The sequence below is a fragment of the Sinocyclocheilus rhinocerous genome, unplaced genomic scaffold (genome assembly GCF_001515625.1).
Source record: "Sinocyclocheilus rhinocerous isolate Xijiao unplaced genomic scaffold, SAMN03320098_v1.1 scaffold1842, whole genome shotgun sequence".
Classification (NCBI taxonomy): Eukaryota; Metazoa; Chordata; class Actinopteri; order Cypriniformes; family Cyprinidae; genus Sinocyclocheilus; species Sinocyclocheilus rhinocerous.
In genome coordinates this window covers 208,211-227,884 of record NW_015667292.1, presented here as the reverse complement: position 1 = coordinate 227,884, position 19,674 = coordinate 208,211, and the positions used below count along the sequence as shown (strand labels likewise).

The 19,674-nt window shown below is 36.7% G+C and overlaps 2 protein-coding genes and 1 pseudogene across 5 annotated transcripts in view; 1 reads left to right on the top strand and 2 right to left on the bottom strand.

Moving 5' to 3' along the window:
* LOC107733639 (tyrosine-protein phosphatase non-receptor type 4-like) overlaps positions 1-3,438 on the bottom strand; it is a 57,474-nt gene extending 54,036 nt beyond the window's left edge. For both annotated transcript variants that reach the window (XM_016545348.1, XM_016545349.1), the window contains exon 1: positions 3,065-3,438. The gene's annotated coding sequence lies outside the window, so the exon portion shown is untranslated. The remainder of the gene's footprint in view (positions 1-3,064) is intronic.
* Positions 3,439-4,383: 945 nt separating this feature from the next.
* On the bottom strand, positions 4,384-5,759 carry LOC107733621 (transmembrane protein 177-like; annotated as a pseudogene).
* Positions 5,760-6,951: 1,192 nt separating this feature from the next.
* Positions 6,952-12,748, top strand: LOC107733654 (ras-related protein M-Ras-like). 3 transcript variants are annotated; one of them, XM_016545382.1, is made up of 7 exons: positions 7,714-7,855; positions 8,712-8,808; positions 9,503-9,709; positions 10,192-10,345; positions 10,444-10,543; positions 11,370-11,449; positions 11,657-12,748. In XM_016545382.1, the coding sequence occupies exons 3-7, from the start codon at positions 9,517-9,519 to the stop codon at positions 11,754-11,756; spliced, it is 627 nt and encodes a 208-aa protein (XP_016400868.1). In that variant the 5' UTR covers positions 7,714-7,855; positions 8,712-8,808; positions 9,503-9,516; the 3' UTR covers positions 11,757-12,748. The 3 variants fall into 3 exon arrangements, with proteins under 3 accessions (XP_016400867.1, XP_016400868.1, XP_016400869.1); XM_016545381.1 differs by lacking the exons at positions 7,714-7,855; positions 8,712-8,808 and adding an exon at positions 6,952-7,117; XM_016545383.1 differs by lacking the exon at positions 8,712-8,808.
* Positions 12,749-19,674: the final 6,926 nt, after the last annotated feature.

Genomic DNA, 19,674 nt, shown 5'->3' with positions numbered 1-19,674 from the left:
CCCCTGGTGTTTCGGGGGCCCTACGCAGCTTGCATACTTTGCGTATAGGGAGGATCGGCTCCGCTAGTGTACATGGAGGTGCTCTAAACACTGGTATGTTCAAAGCTCTCAATAATCTCTCTTAAGATTTGTACTAAGTAACTTAGTATACCAAACCAGATAATCATTTCAGCAAGGAGATTATTAGCTAAATCGGAAACAACAACGCTTCAAATGTTATGAAGAGGGTCAGACACTGAAATTCTCAGTTGGTAGTTAAAAGAAGCCTGTTATCTCACAGCACAGCTGATTGGCCTTGTGTCATCTTGGAAAGTACACTAACGTTTCAAAGTTTGTGGTCAGTATGATTTTGTTGTTGTTGTTGTTAAAGAAACTAATACTTTTATTACTTTTAACTTTTACAAATAAATGCTATTTATCAAAGAATCATGAAAAAAAAATAAACCATGATTTTTACAAAAGTATTAAGCACTATTTTCAACATTGATAATAAGAAATGTTTCTTGAGCATCAAATCAGCAAATTAGATTGATTCTAAAGGATCATGTGACACTGAAGATTGGAATTGGAACACAGGAATAAATTATTTATTTTAAATTGTAATAATACATCACAATATAACTTTTACCATTTTTTTATTAAAATAAACATAGCCTTGGTGACTGGTGAGTATAAGAGACTTCTTTCAACAGCATCATAAAAAATATTTTTAACTTATGAATGGTCCATCCACACACACTGGATGTAAGTTTTAGATTTACAATAAAATCAAATTGTTCAAAATTCCAAATTGTAAAAGCAAAAACACTTTTTCTTCAGTTCTACAGCTTGTATAAAGAGGTTTTACAGCGATTAAGCGACCATCATTAGTTATCAATGAGAACTGGCGAGACGTGGCCACTACCAGTGAACTGAGCAATTCTGTCATTTCAAGCCAAACAGTTCATTGATGAACATTCATGCTTGAAAATACATTTTAATTATATAGGCTAACTTTAAATGAACTAATGCCACACAGGCTACTCCCAGGTGGAAGTCAGCAATTATTACAATAGAAAAACTGTGGAAACGACCCTACAGCTTAAAACTAAATGATATCTCAGTCTGACAGTAGGGCTGGGTATCGTTCAAAAATTTTTCGATATCGATACCGATACCTTGACTTCGATACCGGTTCCTGAACGATACTTTTTTCGATACCAATTTTATTAAATCAATTTTAACAAGATTACCCTCTAGTCGAACACACCGGCTAGTGCTGCAGGCTTATTGGCTCACTGACGCTGATGAGATTAACGCCTTAGGTATCGAAATTTGGTACCGAACGACAAGACGTTTTTCGATACTCGATGGTATCGAGGCAATTCGGTCGGTGCCTAAAAAGTATCGAACTCGATACCCAGCCCTATCTGACAGAGTACATGGTAATAAGATCCCATGAAATATCCATAATTAGGTGATTAACTTGGCCATGGGTTGTACTCAGGAGGTCAGAAATAGCACTGCAATGTGCTCGGTCAGGCAATGTGGTTTCCCATACTGAGATGGGCAGGTGCTGCCAGTTCCAACTGTCGGAACACCTGCCTCCTGTTACCCCCTCTTCAAAGCCCCCCCAATTCAGCTCTACATGGCCTTGGCTCAGGTGCACAGAAATGCCGGCCAGGGCCCTTGCTGCTGCCCTCGCGCCCCTAACAGCTGACACCCTGAAATCATCCAAACTGCTCCTGCATAAAATCAACTCAGCCCACAGGGACTGGACTGCTAACTCAGATCTCCAAGATCCTGAATTGCTGAAAAACAAACAATGACAGAAACCTCTGAAAAATAATAGATTTAAAAAGAGTTCATCCAGCAGATCTTTACCATTCACACATATGTCTACTGTCCTTTTCACATGGGGTCAGTATGATGTTTTTTTTTTTATTCAGCAAGGATGTATTAAATTGATCAAATGTGACAGTAAATGTTTACAATGTTACAAAATAATTATATTTCAAATAAATTCTGTTCTTTTGAACTTTCAAAGAATCCTGAAAAAAAAACAATTATCATGGTTTGTACAAAAATATTAAGCAGCACACCTGGTTTTAACATTGGTGATGATAAGAAATGTCTCTTGAGTACCAAATCAGCATATTACAATGATTTCTGAAGGATCATATGCCTTTAGACTGGAGGACTAAATGGTTAATGAAAATTTAGCTGTTATCAGAGAAGTAAAATCACATTAAAGAAATTAAAGAATATTATATTATATATGATACGATTTTATATTAAAGTATATTTCATATATGAATGTTACAATACTACTAAACATTTACTGTATTTTTGATCAAATAAATGCAGCCTTGGTGAGAATAAGAGTAAAAACTGAAAATATTAGAGACCCCAAACTCTGTGTGTAAAATGTAAAATTATATTCTATAAAGAGATACATACACACCTACATCCATCCACCCATGTACCCACGCCAGCATGGAGGAGGAATTCTGAACAACTGGTTTTCACCTGTCAATACGACGTCGCAATGATTAAGTCACATGTCTTGTCAACACCATGATAAACCCTGTCAAAAACGATTACGTCACTGCCAATACAACACATAAAATAAGTCTGATAAAAATAAACAAAATAAATGTAAAAAAAAAAAAAGAGACTGACCACACAAACACGTCGTTGACTCACAAATAACCAAATGTTTTCACCAATGACCGGGATCTTCAGTGCTTGGCTATTAATAAGGTAAAGCTAAATTAAGATAATCCTCTCAAATGGAATAAATAATCATGTAAATCTCTAGTGAAATACACCACAAGCTCCAACAAAATCCAATCTGCTACTGCTTCAGCTAAAGAAAAAGCTGCTTCAACAACTGAATCTTCTGGTACAACATTTACAAATAAAATGCGTAAGAAGTATTCCTTGTATGTAGTTATTTTCTTGTCTAAAACATAACAATATACTATAGAAAACAACTTGAAATTTGTTGATAGTGTATCCAGGAAAGCAGGCAGCATTTTTGTACAAAACCCCCCAACAACAGCAGTGACATGCCGATTCTTACCGTCATAAACTGCTCCAAGGGTGTCCAGTTTTATAAGTAAATATTATTTTGTAAGAGACCCAAGGCAGGGAGCAGAGAGCCCGCTCAGAGCAGCAGCGGCAGCGGCAGCCTCATACTGACCCACTCCAGCCCAGCACACACATTCAACTCAACGGGGCCTCCGGTTCCTATAATCCACACAAACTCGATCCTGTGAAGCCAGTCAGCGAGGACACTTTACAATCCACTCAACGGGACCACTAGGGCGGTGGAAGGGATCTCGCAGCAGAATAAAAACGCATTTCCCACTCTGGAAGTCGGCTCATCGGGATCGGTCACTTCTCAAGCTGTGTCTCAGTTCACGTTGCTGTTACATTGTAGGACCCGCAGAAGCAGTAGCAATGCTGAGTGTTACATTGTAACATGGCGCGACATCTCTCCGCAGCGCCGCCAGCGGCCGGAGGTGGAGTCACAACCTGGGGAGGCGGGACATTTACTGACAGACAGATAGACAGGCAGATTGATAGACAAGCAGACGGATAGATAGACAGGCAGACTGATAGATAGATAGATAGATAGATAGATAGATAGATTTTCAGTACTGCTATTAGAATCAACATGGTTTGATATCTGATATCTACCAACCTACCAACTGTTAAAGCATTGAAGACATTTACGTTGTTCATCCAGATTTATATGGACAATGGTGACATCTTGTGGCATAATTGTGCTGATGCGCCTAATGACTTGCTTTTCACTAAAAAGTTTCGATTACTTAGAAGTATATCCTTAAAATGTACTATGTATTTGAGTTTTAATTATTAATTTGCATTTACTGTATGTCGTTGACTATCTTAAAATGCTATGTTACGTTTAGGCCCTGTACTGTGCAATAAAACAAATATGTTAGTAGCTAGGAATTCTTGAAATATGTATTATATCTAAAACTTAATAGTGAACAGAATATTAATCTTACAGTATGACAAATATTTAAAGACTAAACTGCATGGGGTAAAAAAAAACTTAGTTGGAAGTTAGCTATTAGCTGGAGAAATAAAAAAGTGTTCACAGAGACATGAGAGGACTTACACTGCAGAAAGTCAAACCTACTGGAAATGTCATTACAGAATGAGTGATCTAGTATGAAGTAAGTGGACTGGGAAATGTGCACACCCAATGTGTGCTCCTGCAAGGCCTCTCAAACATCTTTTTGGCATCCATCCTTTGGCTGACGGTCACTTACACTATGACTGTTATATGTAGGCATGTATCATCAGCAAACATACTTTAAAAATACGACCGTAAACAACTGAACAACTAAAAAAACCTGTGTAGATAAATGCTAACACATTTTAAAGTCATTTTGTTTTTCATGTGATTGTGATGGCATACATAAATATGTATGGCTGGCATATATAATACATAGCTTAATGTCTCTTACTGATTATAATGTAACCTAATCAGCAGCACGACACTTTGACAGATGTAGACTAGAACATGATGGACTTAAAGTTAAATTGTTTATTTGTGAGAAAGGGAAGACAAGTTATCTAGTGCTGTGTTGTACCATTTCAAAAGCACTGTCCATATACAAATGCAGTATTGCAATATGATTTTCACATGGTACAAACTAAGCGCATATATGCTTTTAAATATAATCAGACAGTTCATACTTTCTCATTTTTCAAAAGATTTAAAATCTTATCCCGTCTAGATGTGTAAGGGGCGTGTCTGAGTTGCAGCAGATGTCCAGGAAACAAGTTTCCACTGGGGGCGTACATCTCTTCCCCTTTTGTGCCCATTAGAGAGCGCAAGGTCTTGTTCCGTGTCAAGATTTTGTCATAGAACTCCAAGCCACCCTTTGCATAATCGCTTGACAGACATGCGGTCTGAGCTGTAGTCCAACCACTGGCTCTGAGCATCAGAAGCCAGGATATAAGACACGACCCCTAAACCCACAGCAAACACATTAACGCCAGCCCTGAAGAAGATGGACCCAGCCTGGAGCCCAAAGATCTGCTTGAGGGCTACGCTATATATACAAGCCCCTGCCAGACATGCTGGAGCCACTGCAGCGTGCAACACGGGACCCCCAGCACCCAGTCGGGTCACTTCTCGGGCTATAGCAAACTTCTGTGCCTCCGCAGAGAACACCAGGGAGTTTTTGAGAGTAGCGCCTGAATCGCTGTCCCACTGCAGCTCTTTGCCATTGATGAGAATATTGCGGTTGGTGATGCCCGATGGATCACCGGTGGTGCTGTTGAAGTTGGCTGGGATGCCGATCTGCACTCCAGAGGGAAGCCATGGAACACCTGCCCCTACCGGGTGAAAGCCGAAGGCGGCGAAAGCACTGAAGTTTTTAGGGAAGCTGACAGCAGAATCTTTGAGCACCTCTTGAAAGACGTTCTCAAGCTTCTCCGACAGGCTGGCTGGTTCTCCTTTGTGCCAGGCCTGGTACACTTTTCTGTATGTATAATCTGGGAAAACATGATAGAAAATGTTGGCAGAAAATACCCCTCCACAGCCGACAAGGAGCAGTGATGTCCGATACTTCTGAATAAACACAGAGTCTCAGAAAAGGCGAAGCCATCTCTTCTCTTGCTTTTGACCACTTGACCAAACTGTCAACACAAATGACAAAATGATATTATTAAACAAATAATCATCTTTGCATTTCACATCAAATGTTATATCTCATCAATAACCTACCATGCATATAAATATTTATTTTCCAAAAACTATATGAAAATTAGTTCATAAATGCATTTTGCTTTTTAAAAAATATGCTGTGCATTTTCATCACTTTATGTCTCTCAAACCCTTCTTTTCCGAACTAAAATTTCTCCAAAATCTTTGTGTAAAATATCCATTTAAAAATATAAAACCGTAAGTATTCTCTTACTTGCTAATTTGTGCTCATTCTCACAAGGACAGCACGTTGACTGTTATGGAAACATCTACCGCAAGAACTCTTTACGACAGTTTTACGACAACACAGACGATTTGCGGACTCCGTAGAAATAGAATAAGGATTAGAATAGAAATTAAAGTGTATAATTCGTACCACTAAAATGGGAATGGAGTTGTAGATGTGTGGGAAAAAAATAAAAAATCACATACTCTACATTTTGTACTCATAAATTAGTGGATATCGCCGTCTTTTATTGGCTATTGTATGTCGAGTGTGAATGGGTATATTTTTTGCCTAAACCAAAAAGAGCCACCGAGCGCCTCCTAGAGGAATATAACTTTTTGACTCGTAGAAAACAGAAGCCGAAAGCCTTTATTTCCCTATGCAGTGAACTTGATCTTTTTCTACCAAGTACACTTTCAAAACAGGCACTCACAGATTAATTTCATACTTATGTCAGAGCACCGGTTGGGCACCGAAAGACCCATAACAATTCTTTTTTTTTTCTTTTTTCTGTTGTTCAACCTCATCTTTTGAAATGTGATAAATGCCAACCCCTACGCCTTTCTATTTAACGGTATTAAAAAGTTACAATTACATCTGTCAAACGTCGTCCTCTTAAGCTAAATAGACAAAATATAAAGTTGTTTTTATTGTCCTTTCAAATATAATTTTGTCTTTTCATCTCACACATCATCTAAACACCGTACAGTAATAAATTTAGCTGCCGCTTTAAAAGTGATGATGAGGCTTCATACAGAGGAACAGTCCATTTGCGCTTGTGGGGAAGAGTCTTCCGTTTATGTGACAATGTACGGGTTTTGAAGAAGACGGTGTTTTAGGAGAAGTTCTGGGAATATATTCACGGTTGTTTGTTTCAGATGTGCAATGCTGCTAGTTAAATTAAAAAAATGAATGCACTATAAAAGTTGGCAAAAGAAACGCATCCACCCCGTCGAAACCATTCTATTTATAGCATCAGCAGTTGCGATGTGAAGATTGTTACGTTGTCATTTCATAAGGGCGGAGGAAATGTCTTAATTTTTCATTTAAACTGAAGGGCAGCTGTTTTGCTAAGAGCCTGTTGATTATTCTGATATACAGGGATGTCGAGGAGGAGTCGGGATTTTTGCACACTTGGTAAATCAACCAACCCATGACTGGTAAGTTTCCTGCCAGAGTTTGATGATCATTGTCATTTATCAGTAGCTACTCAGAATCACACTCATGGTGTCATTTCAGACATAAACCTTTCACGAATGTCAGTTTATAGCCCTCGGATTCAGGTCGGCATTGTTTATAATCATCATAAGTGTTTATTAAATAAGATAACTCTGAATTGAGTGACAGATCTAACGGAATACGTCAGTACGCCGCGTTAAAAGTGACGTCATCAATGATGGAGAGAAGAGCGCAGGGAACTTCTGAGTAATAGAGTATTTATAAAGAGAAAACTAAATATAGCTTTACAGCTGGGTGGAAGTGATATAATGATACATTTAGAAAATAAATTATAGGCTACAATTTGTAATAACATTGGAGAAGTTAAATGGTCGGCTGGCCATCGGGAGCACCGGGAGAATTCGGTGGCCTGGCGGCTGATTTGGCCCGCTGCCCTGTTTTTTTATTTTTTATTATTATTAATATTATTTTATAATTATTCCTTCTCAATGTACCAAAGTGATCATTTCCGATTTTTTCATTCGATAATAAATCATAAATTGGTTAGTCTTGACTCTTGACTGTCAGCGCTGCGCTATACGAATCAGCTCACGTGTGTCCCGCGCTTCCGTCAAACGATTCCGAACAGAACCGATGCACGGGACTCGATGAGAGAAAGCGGCCAGAAGAAGCAGGGAAATGTAGCAACATCACTGACCTGTTCAGGGCTTCAAGTGCAGGTCAGTTTCATCTGTATATACGCTAGATAGTTTTGTCTTTATTAACCTAACGTTAGTTGAGTAATAAACTACTAGTATCTGTTAGGCTATCAGTAGCACCCTATTATTATCATCATTCAGAATACTGTGCTAAAGGACATCAAAATCGATTGTAAAGTTACATTAAAACATTAGCAGAGACAGATATGCACATGGATTTATTGTACAGGGAGGGAGGAAGGGAGGGAGCTAGAGACAGCAACACAAAAATAATATGAGTCACAGCCTAATAATTGAATAGTGTGTTCAGTATCCGATTTTTTCACAAATATGTTGTACTAATTTTGACATTTATAGGTTTATCTGAATGTGAAAATATAAAATCAGAACTGTACAGTTATTAATTTATTTTAACTTGGTACAACCCTGTGATTATTTCTCAATGTTATTTATTTTGTTATAATAATAAAGTTAGAATTCACATGATAAGTTCTTTGCACTTTATATTAGCTATTTTGAATTTACTTGCTGATGAAGAAAATGTAGCTAAAACACTGGAGAGAGAGAAAAAAAAAACTTTCCACTTAAACAAAGTCATACAGAACAACATGAGGGAATAAATTACCATTTTCATTTTTGGATGAACTCCGCCTATTGCCTGCAACTAAAGTACATGAACTGTGATCATAAGAGGTCAGTTTGAGGTCTTTCTCATGGGTGTGTTTGGTCGAGAGGTTCTCATAGTTCCCTTATGAAAGCGAGATCACTCAAATATTCAGGCCTGGTGGAATTAGGAAGGAAGTTTACTCCTTCCTCACATTGTGGGCCGCAGGAAGGGGTGGCTGTCACCCACTGACAGACTTTTCCTCCTGAATAGCACACATTGCCCTGCTCACGGGCCGGGCAAACACTTCCTCGTTAGCCTAGCTGACTTCTTTAAACTCTTCGCTCTGCTCCTAGCATTGTCTTTATAGGTAAGAACGTGTTTTTACTTATTTTCATACAACTTTTAGGTTCAAATGGTCATTTCACCATAGGTCTGTACATAATAACATTGGGGCACTTGCTTAAGAATCTTGCTTAATAGTTTTACACGGCCAGTCTATGTATTGTTTTTTTTTTTTTTAAAGTAGCTTAAGGAAGTGCAAATGGTGCATTTGTACTTTATGGTACATTTTATATATTTAATGTAAAATATATATATATATATATTTAATAAAAACACATTTGCAAGGCAAAAAATGATCTTTTATAATAAATAAATATATGAATATCATCAACATTTTGACATCTTATTCTCGTCCTTACATTCTCCTAGAAACTTCATGGAGCTTTGTTTAATTTTGATTTTTTTTAAACTTTATTTTAGACTGTAATCAAAAATAAAACAGACTTGGGTTTGGAAGATTCAAGGCTTGTGTTGTGCAGAAAATAACAGCAATTACAAAGAACCACACTGTCTGTGTCTAGACCATATCCTTTGCCATGCATCCCTTTATCCTAAATTAGCTCTCTGCAGAACTATTCCCAAACCACAGAAAACCTCATTTGAACTTTCATCAGTACTTTCAGCTTCTTTATTTCATATAAAAGTCCTCATAACTGTCATCTACCTAATGCTTAAGCTTAAATAATGATCAGGGATAACATTCTCCTCTCTCTCCTCAGGTGTAGCTGTTATCATGGCAACCAGTGCGGTCCCTAGCGACAACCTCCCAACGTATAAATTGGTGGTTGTGGGAGATGGAGGCGTGGGAAAGAGAGCTCTTACCATCCAGTTTTTCCAAAAGATTTTTGTGCCAGATTACGATCCTACTATAGAAGACTCCTACTTGAAACACACAGAGATCGATGGCCAGTGGGCTATTTTGGATGGTATGTGCCAACACCTCATTATGTGTAGTAATTTTCTGCATTATAAGTAATATTCATGCTTTTAGTGCTCCCATACTGTTATGTGTATTTGCAGCCTTATCAGTAGGCCTATATCAAGTTTTTAGCATTATTACAGCTCAACAAAAATCATGGCTAATGGAAAATCCAGCAAAAATCTTGTTGGTAGCGGTTTGGTTTGAAGTCACTATAGGAGATCAAAAAGGAAAATAATAGTATTATAAAATAACATAAAAAAAAAAAAGAAGTTAAAATTCATTCTGCCTTCTAAAGACTGGTTGGTTCATGTAAACATACTCTGATGGTGGGTAGAAACTACAGAAAATCTAGAGAATATTATTTGTAAATAGAAAGAGTTTAAATATTTTTCTGATAATATTTTAATAACTTTATTTTTAATTGTATAACATGACAACAGTTTGACCTGGTCATTATCTTGTCCCTGTTACCTTCACTCCTTGCAGTTTTAGACACAGCAGGTCAAGAGGAATTCAGCGCCATGCGAGAGCAGTACATGAGGACTGGAGATGGTTTCCTCATTGTGTTCTCTGTGACGGACAAGGCCAGTTTTGAACACATCGACCGCTTTCACCAGCTCATCCTACGAGTCAAAGACCGGTTAGAAATCATGTGTACATACAAAACTCAAGTCCACAGCTCAGTATATTCCTTCCTTCCTTTTTCTTTTTGTTTTTAACATATTTTGTCTTCACCAGGGAATATTTCCCTATGGTTTTGGTGGCTAACAAAGTGGACCTGGTGCATCTGAGGAAAGTGACAAATGAACAGGGCTGTGAGATGGCAGCCAAACACAACGTGAGTCCAACCAATATCACGACTTTATGTAGGGCTGACAACAGTGGAATTTAACTGTTAGTGAGCCCACAATTAATAAGAGTGTTTGCGTCTGGGTGTGTGTTGACTGACAGCGGTTAAAGGGTTAGTTCAACCAAAAATTCTGTCATACTCACCCTTATGCCATTCCAAACCAGTATGACTGCTACTACTACTACTTTTATGGTACTTTTTGTTTGTCGATTTTTGGAGCATCCATCCACATGCAAATATACATAAACATAACAATAAACATAAATATACACTACCATTAAAAAATGTGAGGTCTGTACATTTTTTATGCTTTTGAAAGAAGTCTAATTTTCTGAAGACATTTGATCAATTTAATGCATTAACAGTAGTATATATATTTTTAACAGTAGTATATATTTTTGTAATTTTTCTGATCTTTTATACATAATAATCCATTATATTCATCAAAAGATTTGAACATTTACAGTACTAAAAATCTTACTTTATTACGTAAAACTCTTATTTAAAATGTCAAATGTACATTTTAAAGTGTTTAAGGAACTTCTGCTCTTTTTAAAGGCTGAAAAAAATGAGTGACTTCATGCAGTAATTTCTCATTTCTATATCTTTTTTTTTTAAAGTTATATTTATGGGCTTTTTATTTTGAGAGGACAGGAAAGTATTGGGTGGAGAGAGGGGAGCGGGATCAGCAAAGGACCTCAAGGCAGGATTCGAACTCGGGTCGCTGTGAGCGCAGTTGCACTATAAGACGATGCACTAACCACAAGGCTATCGGCGCCGACCAGTAATTTCTATTTCTTAACTATTTCTTTAGATTACTTACATTGAAACAAGTGCCAAGGATCCTCCAATGAATGTGGACAGAGCCTTTCATGAATTAGTCAGAGTTATCAGGTAAATAAAACTCATGATCTCACATATGGGGTTTGTCTTTTCATAATGATGAACTAGGATGATATACAAGAAAGATAAAACTGTTATCATCTACTTCTGCCTACCCAGATATTTTTGGACATTACAGGGGTACTTCAAAGTTTGAACCTGGGATTATTATAATTTAAATTGACACATTTCTCTTTCATTCATTCTTTGCCTTTTTAGACAGCAAGTTCCAGAGCGGAGTCTGAAAAAGAAGAAAAAGACAAAGTGGCGTGGAGACAGAGCCATGAGTTCTCACAAGCTTCACTGTGTGATATTGTGACTACCTCTCCAGTCTAAATCATCAGCGTTTGGCAACATAAACTGCCAGGGAGGACAGACTAGAGATATGCACTAATCAGAGGACCACAGACTTTATCAAAAGAACTGGCATGAAGTCAGACTATCTCTTCCTGCCTCAGGGAAGCATATTAGGTGAGTCAAGGGATCACTGCTGCCAGACCAAGGAGGAGCAATCAGTACAACACGTCTAATTTGAAGCACTGCCTGAAACAACAAAAATCACAGCCAATCAGAAAAATCTCTGTGGGATAAAATTTTAGACCAGTGAGATTGCACAGTTGGCAGAGCTAGAAAGATCCATCCAAACCTAAAACATGCACCACAGTCATTCACACACCTACATCCAAACTGTCTGCAGCTTCCAAACATTCATATAATTATGTGGATGATTGTTTTGCAGAGCTGTCTGAACATTGTTTTCAGTAGTTACAACAATTATGAAGGGATATTGTTGCTTTAACCTTCAAGGAAGACTAAAATCTGCCTTACAAAGGCATATTTATTGACACGTTTGAAGGAATATGTAGCTATAATAGAACTTGTTTAAGAAAACTTAAGTGTCATTGAGTGTTTGATACGTTGTCAATATGACCTTTAAAGTTAAGCACAATAAGTACTGACACGATTGAAGGGCCCATTGCACTAGCAAGACTTTTTGCACTTTCAGTATTTACTCATGGGCTTTTGCTGTTTAAAATTGCCTTGTGATGTTTTTGATTTTGTTGCACACTTACAGTACAGGTGCTCTAAGCCATTATTATACATTTTTATAATAGTCAGACAGAGAATGCCCTCACTAGCTGACAGATATCAATAAGAAATCACATGTCCCGGTGACAGCTCTGTAAAGTAGAAACACTTTCATATATATATTATAATTTGTTTAATGAAAAAGTAACATGGTTTCATCACAACTGTTAAGCAGTACAACCGTTATTGATAATAATAAAAAAATGTTTCTTGAGCACCAAATCTGCATATAAGAAGGATTTCTGAAAGATGATGTGACACTGATAACTGGAGTAATGGTTGCTAAAAAAAAGAAGCTTTGCCATTATAGGAATAAATTACACTTTAAAATATATATTAAAAAACATTTATTTTCATATTGTAATAATATTTGTGTTTTTCTGCATTTTTGATCAAATATGCATAAAAAATGCAGCCTTGGTGAACATACGAGCTCTTGCGATTTAAAAATTTTAAACTGTAGTGTACCTTTTATTTTTCTCCATATGTGATTGAATGTTGCCAAGAGTAAATGGAGAAGAGTATGATTCTGCTGGATAGGTTATATTTGATGTTTGATCAACCTTTAATGTTCATCAATTTGTCAAACCTCCTGTGCCTCAGTTTCCTCTGTGTTGGACCAATTTATGTGCCTGTGCCAGTGTGATAATAATCAATTTCTTAACCACTGGTTCCTCTAACTGTTCCCAAAGGACAAAGAAGCTGAGCCCATCTGCCGTTAAAAACATGAGGGGCCCTTAGCCAAATGTTATGTTGTATTGTTCAGTACTGCTTTGCTCTGCTCGACACATAAATAAATCAGTAAGGAACCATATCAAACCTTGCTGTTATCTGTTGAATGAGGAGTTTTTGGTTGATTTTGTTATTGTTGGGAGACCTCAGGTTTAATGAGCTAGAGAGTACAACATATCTGGATGCTCTGTTAGAATTAGTTTAATGTTGACAGGAGACATTGGTTGAAACCAGGGGTAGGCAAGTTCGGTCCTAGAGAGCCGCAGTCCTGCAGAGTTCAGCTCCAACCCTAATCAGACACACCTGAATAAGCTAATCAATATCTTCAGGATTACTAAGGCTATAGGCAGGTGAGTTTTGTTTTCAGGGTTGGAGCTGAACTCTGCAGGACTGCGGCTCTCTAGGACCGAACTTGCCTACCCCTGGTTTAAATGGACAGAGATGAATTTTCACAGTTGAACAGATGTTTTACAGTGTATTAGACTCTCTAAGTAAAATCACAGTATTCTAACAATACATTCCATTTTGATCCCCTACAAATATTGTTGAAACATTTTAGTTTTTTCGTTGGTTGGTCAATTACATTAAACAGCCCTGCTGTCAGTGATGTCATAGTAGTTCACTTCTGTACATGAGATCAGAGATCATATCAATCCAATTCCATGTTGTTATATTATATGATATAATAGATCTGGATGAGCTTTGCTAAGCGTTAATCATTGTTTACATGCACTGCTTGTAAATGAGGAAGTGAATTGTTTTGCATTCAAAGGTCATTATGGGTCTAATGGAATTTTTCTGTTCTGTGGGTTTTTTGTTTTTTTTTGTGAATGAATGAAAAGATTGTGTTGCATTACATGTCACTTGTTTTACAATGCTAATGTTTATTTAATAAGTTACGTCTCAATCATAATAAACATTTGTTCAATTAGAAAAGCATGTCAGGTTGGTTATTGCTGTGCAACAAATGCTTTGTTTGCTCCTTTTTTCACCCTGATAAGCTTGTTTTAATGTGCATGTCGTTATGATAAAGCTGCTCTGCTTTGTTTCAAGTTGACTCAGCTTTTACTCAAGTATGGTTTTTAGGTACTCTTTACACCTCTGCTCAGAAGTAAATGACATGCCAAGTTGCTTTAGGTGGTTTATGGTTTTTAAATAAAAGATTCTTAATACACAGTGTAAAGTGTGGAATTTATAGTAAGATTGTTTCCTTTTGAATGTGTATGTTTTGATTAGGTACATAAGCTATAGCTTTACATCTGTAATAAATGTTTAATGATTTTTAAACTTTCTGTATATAACTTTCTGCACTTAATGTAACATTGGATATTAAAAAAAACACCCGGATACACTTGTCTTTACCAGCAGATGGCAATAAAACACAAAGCATATTTGCAGAAGCTGATATTGGATTTATCTATGACGCACAAGAAAGTTTTATTCCTAATCCTACATGAACATTAAAAATAATCAGTTTCCTCTTGATAAATTAAAAGGCCAATCTGTAAGAATAATAATAGCATAATGTCCTAATATCTTTTGTTTAATGCTGAAATAATTTCATTTATCCTTTTTTATTGACAGAGGTATAGAGAAAACAAAATTATAGATATAAGAGAGAGGAACAGGGTTGGAAGATGACGGAAGTCAGATTTTTTCTTGTGTCGTCCACATTTTTGTATTGTGCTAGTATAAGACTGTTTTAGCATCCAGATTATAAATCTAATTTTACAATGTAATATGCTCCATGTCTTTTGCTATGTATAACAGGTTTGATATTAATGAAAATTCTGCCTATATTCACTAAATGAAGAATGAGGATTTGAGTGATGTTACAGTAAATCAATCTTGTATCTTATCTGTTCCCCTCCCGAAATAATGAGGCTTCAAAGCAACTTTTCTAGCTCTTTAACACAGTTCCTTTGAGGATTCACACTGTGCGGCTCTAACATCCATCATCAAATGCTGAGTGTCAGCAAAATATAGATTATGCAATAAAATGTGGAATTTTAAAGAGCTCGGCATTTGATTTCTGCTTAAATGAAGCCCTAAAATAACTTGATTCTGCAAGTTTGTGGCTTCAACCTGTACAATCACCAGCTGCTGCTACTTAGTGCTTAGAAAATACAGTTCAAATATAATTGGTTTGATGCTTGCCTTGCAAAGCCATTAACGGTGCACTGAATGGTAGTGAGTGGCATTCAGCTGGTCATGTGATCTCAACTGGTCGGGCCCTGCTGTGACCTGTTCCATGCAAAGTAAAACAGCTTTAAAGGGATAGTTCACCCTCAATTCTGTTCAATTCTGTCATCTTTTAACACAAAAGAAGATATTTTGAAGAATGCTGGTAACCAAACAGTCAGCGGTAGTCATTGACTTCCATAGAATGGAAAAGGATACTATGGTAGTCTTGGTGGCAACTGGTTACACACATTCTTCAAAATAGCTTATTTTGTGCTCAACAGAAGAAAGAAACTCATAGGTTTTGAACAACATGAGGGTAAGTAAATGATAACAGAATTTTCATTTTTGGGTGAACTATACCCATGCACTCAACTGTCACAGCTTTAATTACATAATGGAGGAGGAGGGGCTCTCAGAGATGATGAAAGACTAAATAACCTTATATAATTCAAACACTACACAGATAAGTATATAGTGCATAAGTACACAGGGCATAAGTGCAAAGTGTATAGTGCCTCATTTGGGACACAACTTGTGACTTTAGAGGACCCACATGCTAGGGAACTAACGGCTCTGAAAAAGGGAAAAACACTCAAAGCTCAAGAAAGAAGCATGTGTTAATGTCATCTCTTATCCTTTTTTAAATCACATGGCTCATTAAAACTCCAGACATTTACAGGAAGGTCACATTCACCTCCTACTGTTCTACAGATTCTGTGAGAGCACACACAACCAGTATAGGCTTTCAGAAGAAGCGCCAAAGAATGAATTCATTTGTTGTATATTTCCTCCGTTTATATGAATCTTCAGGAATTTTCAAAACCTTCACATTTTGTGCCCATCTCATCTTGAATACCTTCCCATCCATTCAATTCAAAATTGCACATGCTACGAATGGACACAGTGTGTCTTTGTAATGCTTGTAAAAGCTATCTACAATACACTTTAGAATGCATACTTTTGTTTACTGCACTTGTTGAGCTGCTGACATTTGACTCATATTGATATCAAGACCATTTGTAACATTTGAATATCAGTCAAATTCTTTCTGAATAAAATAAAGTCCGTTCAAGGCCACGTAACACAGTCATCCTGCAAGTGGACCCATAAAAAAATAATAAATAAATGGTACGATGGCTTGTGTGGATTTTTGTTTTTGTGTGAGATTGTGATGACATTTAGTTTAGACAAAAAATTAGATATGACTTGGACTTGCGAGCAGTTAACAGCTAGTAGTCAATTCACTGAGACCTTGAGTAGTTTTCATTATTTGAGAATATTAAAATTCTCAAATAATGACAAGTTTGGTAACCTCAGGTTAAGAGGTTAAAAAAAATTAACATTTCTTTCAACTGAGAGACAAAGCCAGATTAGTGACATTTTGGTTTGGCAATTAGGGACAAAAATCTCATTAAATCTAAATAAATAAGACTGATAAAATGAAAAAAAAAAAAAAACTGAATTGTGCCCATTGAAAAAATGTTCACATATCAAAGTTCAAAATTCAATCAAAAATGCTAAAATTAATAATCAGCACGAAACAAACTCAGTGAAGTCTGAGCAAAAAACACCTTTATGAGCCGGTTCTTTGTAGTGAATGAAAAACATATATGATATAGTGCAACCAGTGAAGTCAGACTGCCCAGAAAAAGACTCTTATAACCCAGTTCTTTGTAGTGAATCAAAAACATGCAACCTGTTAGTCCACCCAGTGCCCAACCAGTTCAGATCACATGACCAGATGAATGCCACTCAAAACCAGTCAGTGCACTGTTAATGGCTTTAAGGTAAATGAGCTGGTTCTTTTTAAGGTATCACAAACATTTATGATTCAAGTGGGTCAGTTCCTCAGTCATTCCAACCTAATCACAGAAATGCAAATAATTTGTTTTTGTCATGTCCAACTTCAGGAAAGTCCTACTTAAGACTCGTTAGATCCAAATCAACATAGTTACTTGGTTGTTTATATAACAATTTTAAAATATGCAGTATGAGTTGTCAGTGGTAGGAAATTTTAATGAAAGAAAGTTGAGAGTGTAGGACTTGATAGTACAATCCCTTAGAATAATCTGCACTTTGTTGACATCTTGAGTGGAGAGTAGGGGTAATCACTTCATTAGGGTCATCAGGTGGGCACCCTCCTTCCTCTGTGTTTCATTGATAGGCCCACGACACCTCCAAAGGGCTCAACAGCAACACCTGGCATTCCAGGTGCGCTCCCCTCTGCTTTTACCCCTCTAGGTCATTTTGCAGCCCATTTGGGACCCTTCCTTTTTAGCCACAGCCAGTTGCTGCTTCACTCAGCAGCCTCTGACAGCGACCTAAAGGCCTGTCCTCTGACTCCCAACCATTTTAGTAGCCTGGTTGTTGCCGTGGCTACAAAACCACTGAACCCAACCTCTACAGGGAGCAACTGTGTTCGCCAGCCCCGTTGTACTGCTTCGGCTAATAGGTCTAAATAAAAGATTTTTCTGAAGAACAGCAGGCAGTTTAACTGCTCAGGACCAACGAGGGACTCATGAACAGCTATCATCAAAACAGAAAGACAGTCGTGGATCATCCAAGAAACACAAATTATTAAGATTCATTAAGAAGGTAAATGTTTGAACAGGGTCATTTTTTATGAATTCAGTTATTATTTTGTCTTGTGTAGTATATATAAACATATGTTATGTGAAATAGCTTATTCAGGAGAGTACTAAATAAAAATAACATGAAATTTTCATGATCCCTCTTAGTTAAAATTATAAACGTATTTGCATATTCTGCAAGGGGTATGTAATCTTATGAGCACAACTGTGTGTATATATAATGTAATGCAATTAAATATAATGACGATTGAGAGATCAAAACAGAAAGACAGTCGTGGATCATCCAAGAAACACAAATTATTAAGATTCATTAAGAAGGTAAATGTTTGAACAGGGTCATTTTTTATGAATTCAGTTATTATTTTGTCTTGTGTAGTATATATAAACATATGTTATGTGAAATAGCTTATTCAGGAGAGTACTAAATAAAAATAACATGAAATTTTCATGATCCCTCTTAGTTAAAATTATAAACGTATTTGCATATTCTGCAAGGGGTGTGTAATCTTATGAGCACAACTGTGTGTATATATAATGTAATGCAATTAAATATAATGATGATTGAGAGATGTACAATAATAAGCATTCCTTAAAAGCCTGATGCATCATATCTGATACTTACATTTTAACATGATTTTTCTAATAAATAAATTAATGCATAAATGATAATGATATAAACATTTTGCTTTAGTCCAGTAAATGTATATTTACATTATAACATTATAAGTTATTCTTAGATTTGCTTTATAAACAGTAAAAGAAAATCACAGCAAAAAGGAAGGAGAAAATTTTTTAAAATATACTAAAAAAACATTGTACTTGTTAAAAAAAAGTGTGAACTATCAAACAAAAGAAGGCATGCAGAAGCCGTGTGTACAGCAGGTTGTTCAGGTAAAGTTTTGATCATGTTAATAATTTTAAGGTCTAAACAAATTGCTATCAAACATGATACAGTAGGCTTTGTTTAAAATCTTTTCAATGTTTTTCTTTGCATTCATTCTTTTCACACACTTTTTTAATGGTAAAAAGTAAAGTATATACCATGCAGTATGCTAGTATTTCGTTTGGAATATTAAGTCATGGGTTGAGTTGATTTTATGGCCTTTCCTGCAATAAGAGGGGCAATGGGGGGATGAGATTACGCATATCATGAACCAGGTTCAAACTTTCTTACTGGTGTAAGTAGTGTAGCATCACATGCCATATAAGTGCTCATTGACTACTCTAGGCAATGTCTACAGCTGTTTTAAGGCTTTAAGTAGCACTGGTGACATTGCTGACTGGATTGCCTCAACAGGAGACTGCATTATGGACAGGATTCGCTGAAGAACTTCATGCCTTCCAGCTGTGACTCTCTAATGTGACAGTGTTGTACAAATGCTGATGAAGCTCTGAGCTGCCCACCTGGGACATCCAGCTAGATTCTGCTGAGGACAGAGATTTGAAAATTAACCACTATTTCACCGGGTACCACTCAGTAGAAGCACATTCAGCAAACATTTTGTGCACAATGCTGTATTGTTTCTGAAATATTAATAAAAAAAACTGTTGAACTAGCAGTTGCAGGAGGGGGTTGATGGATAACAAGGGCGCTTGACACATCGGACACATCTCTTTCCTCTGAAATGCCCTAAACTGGGG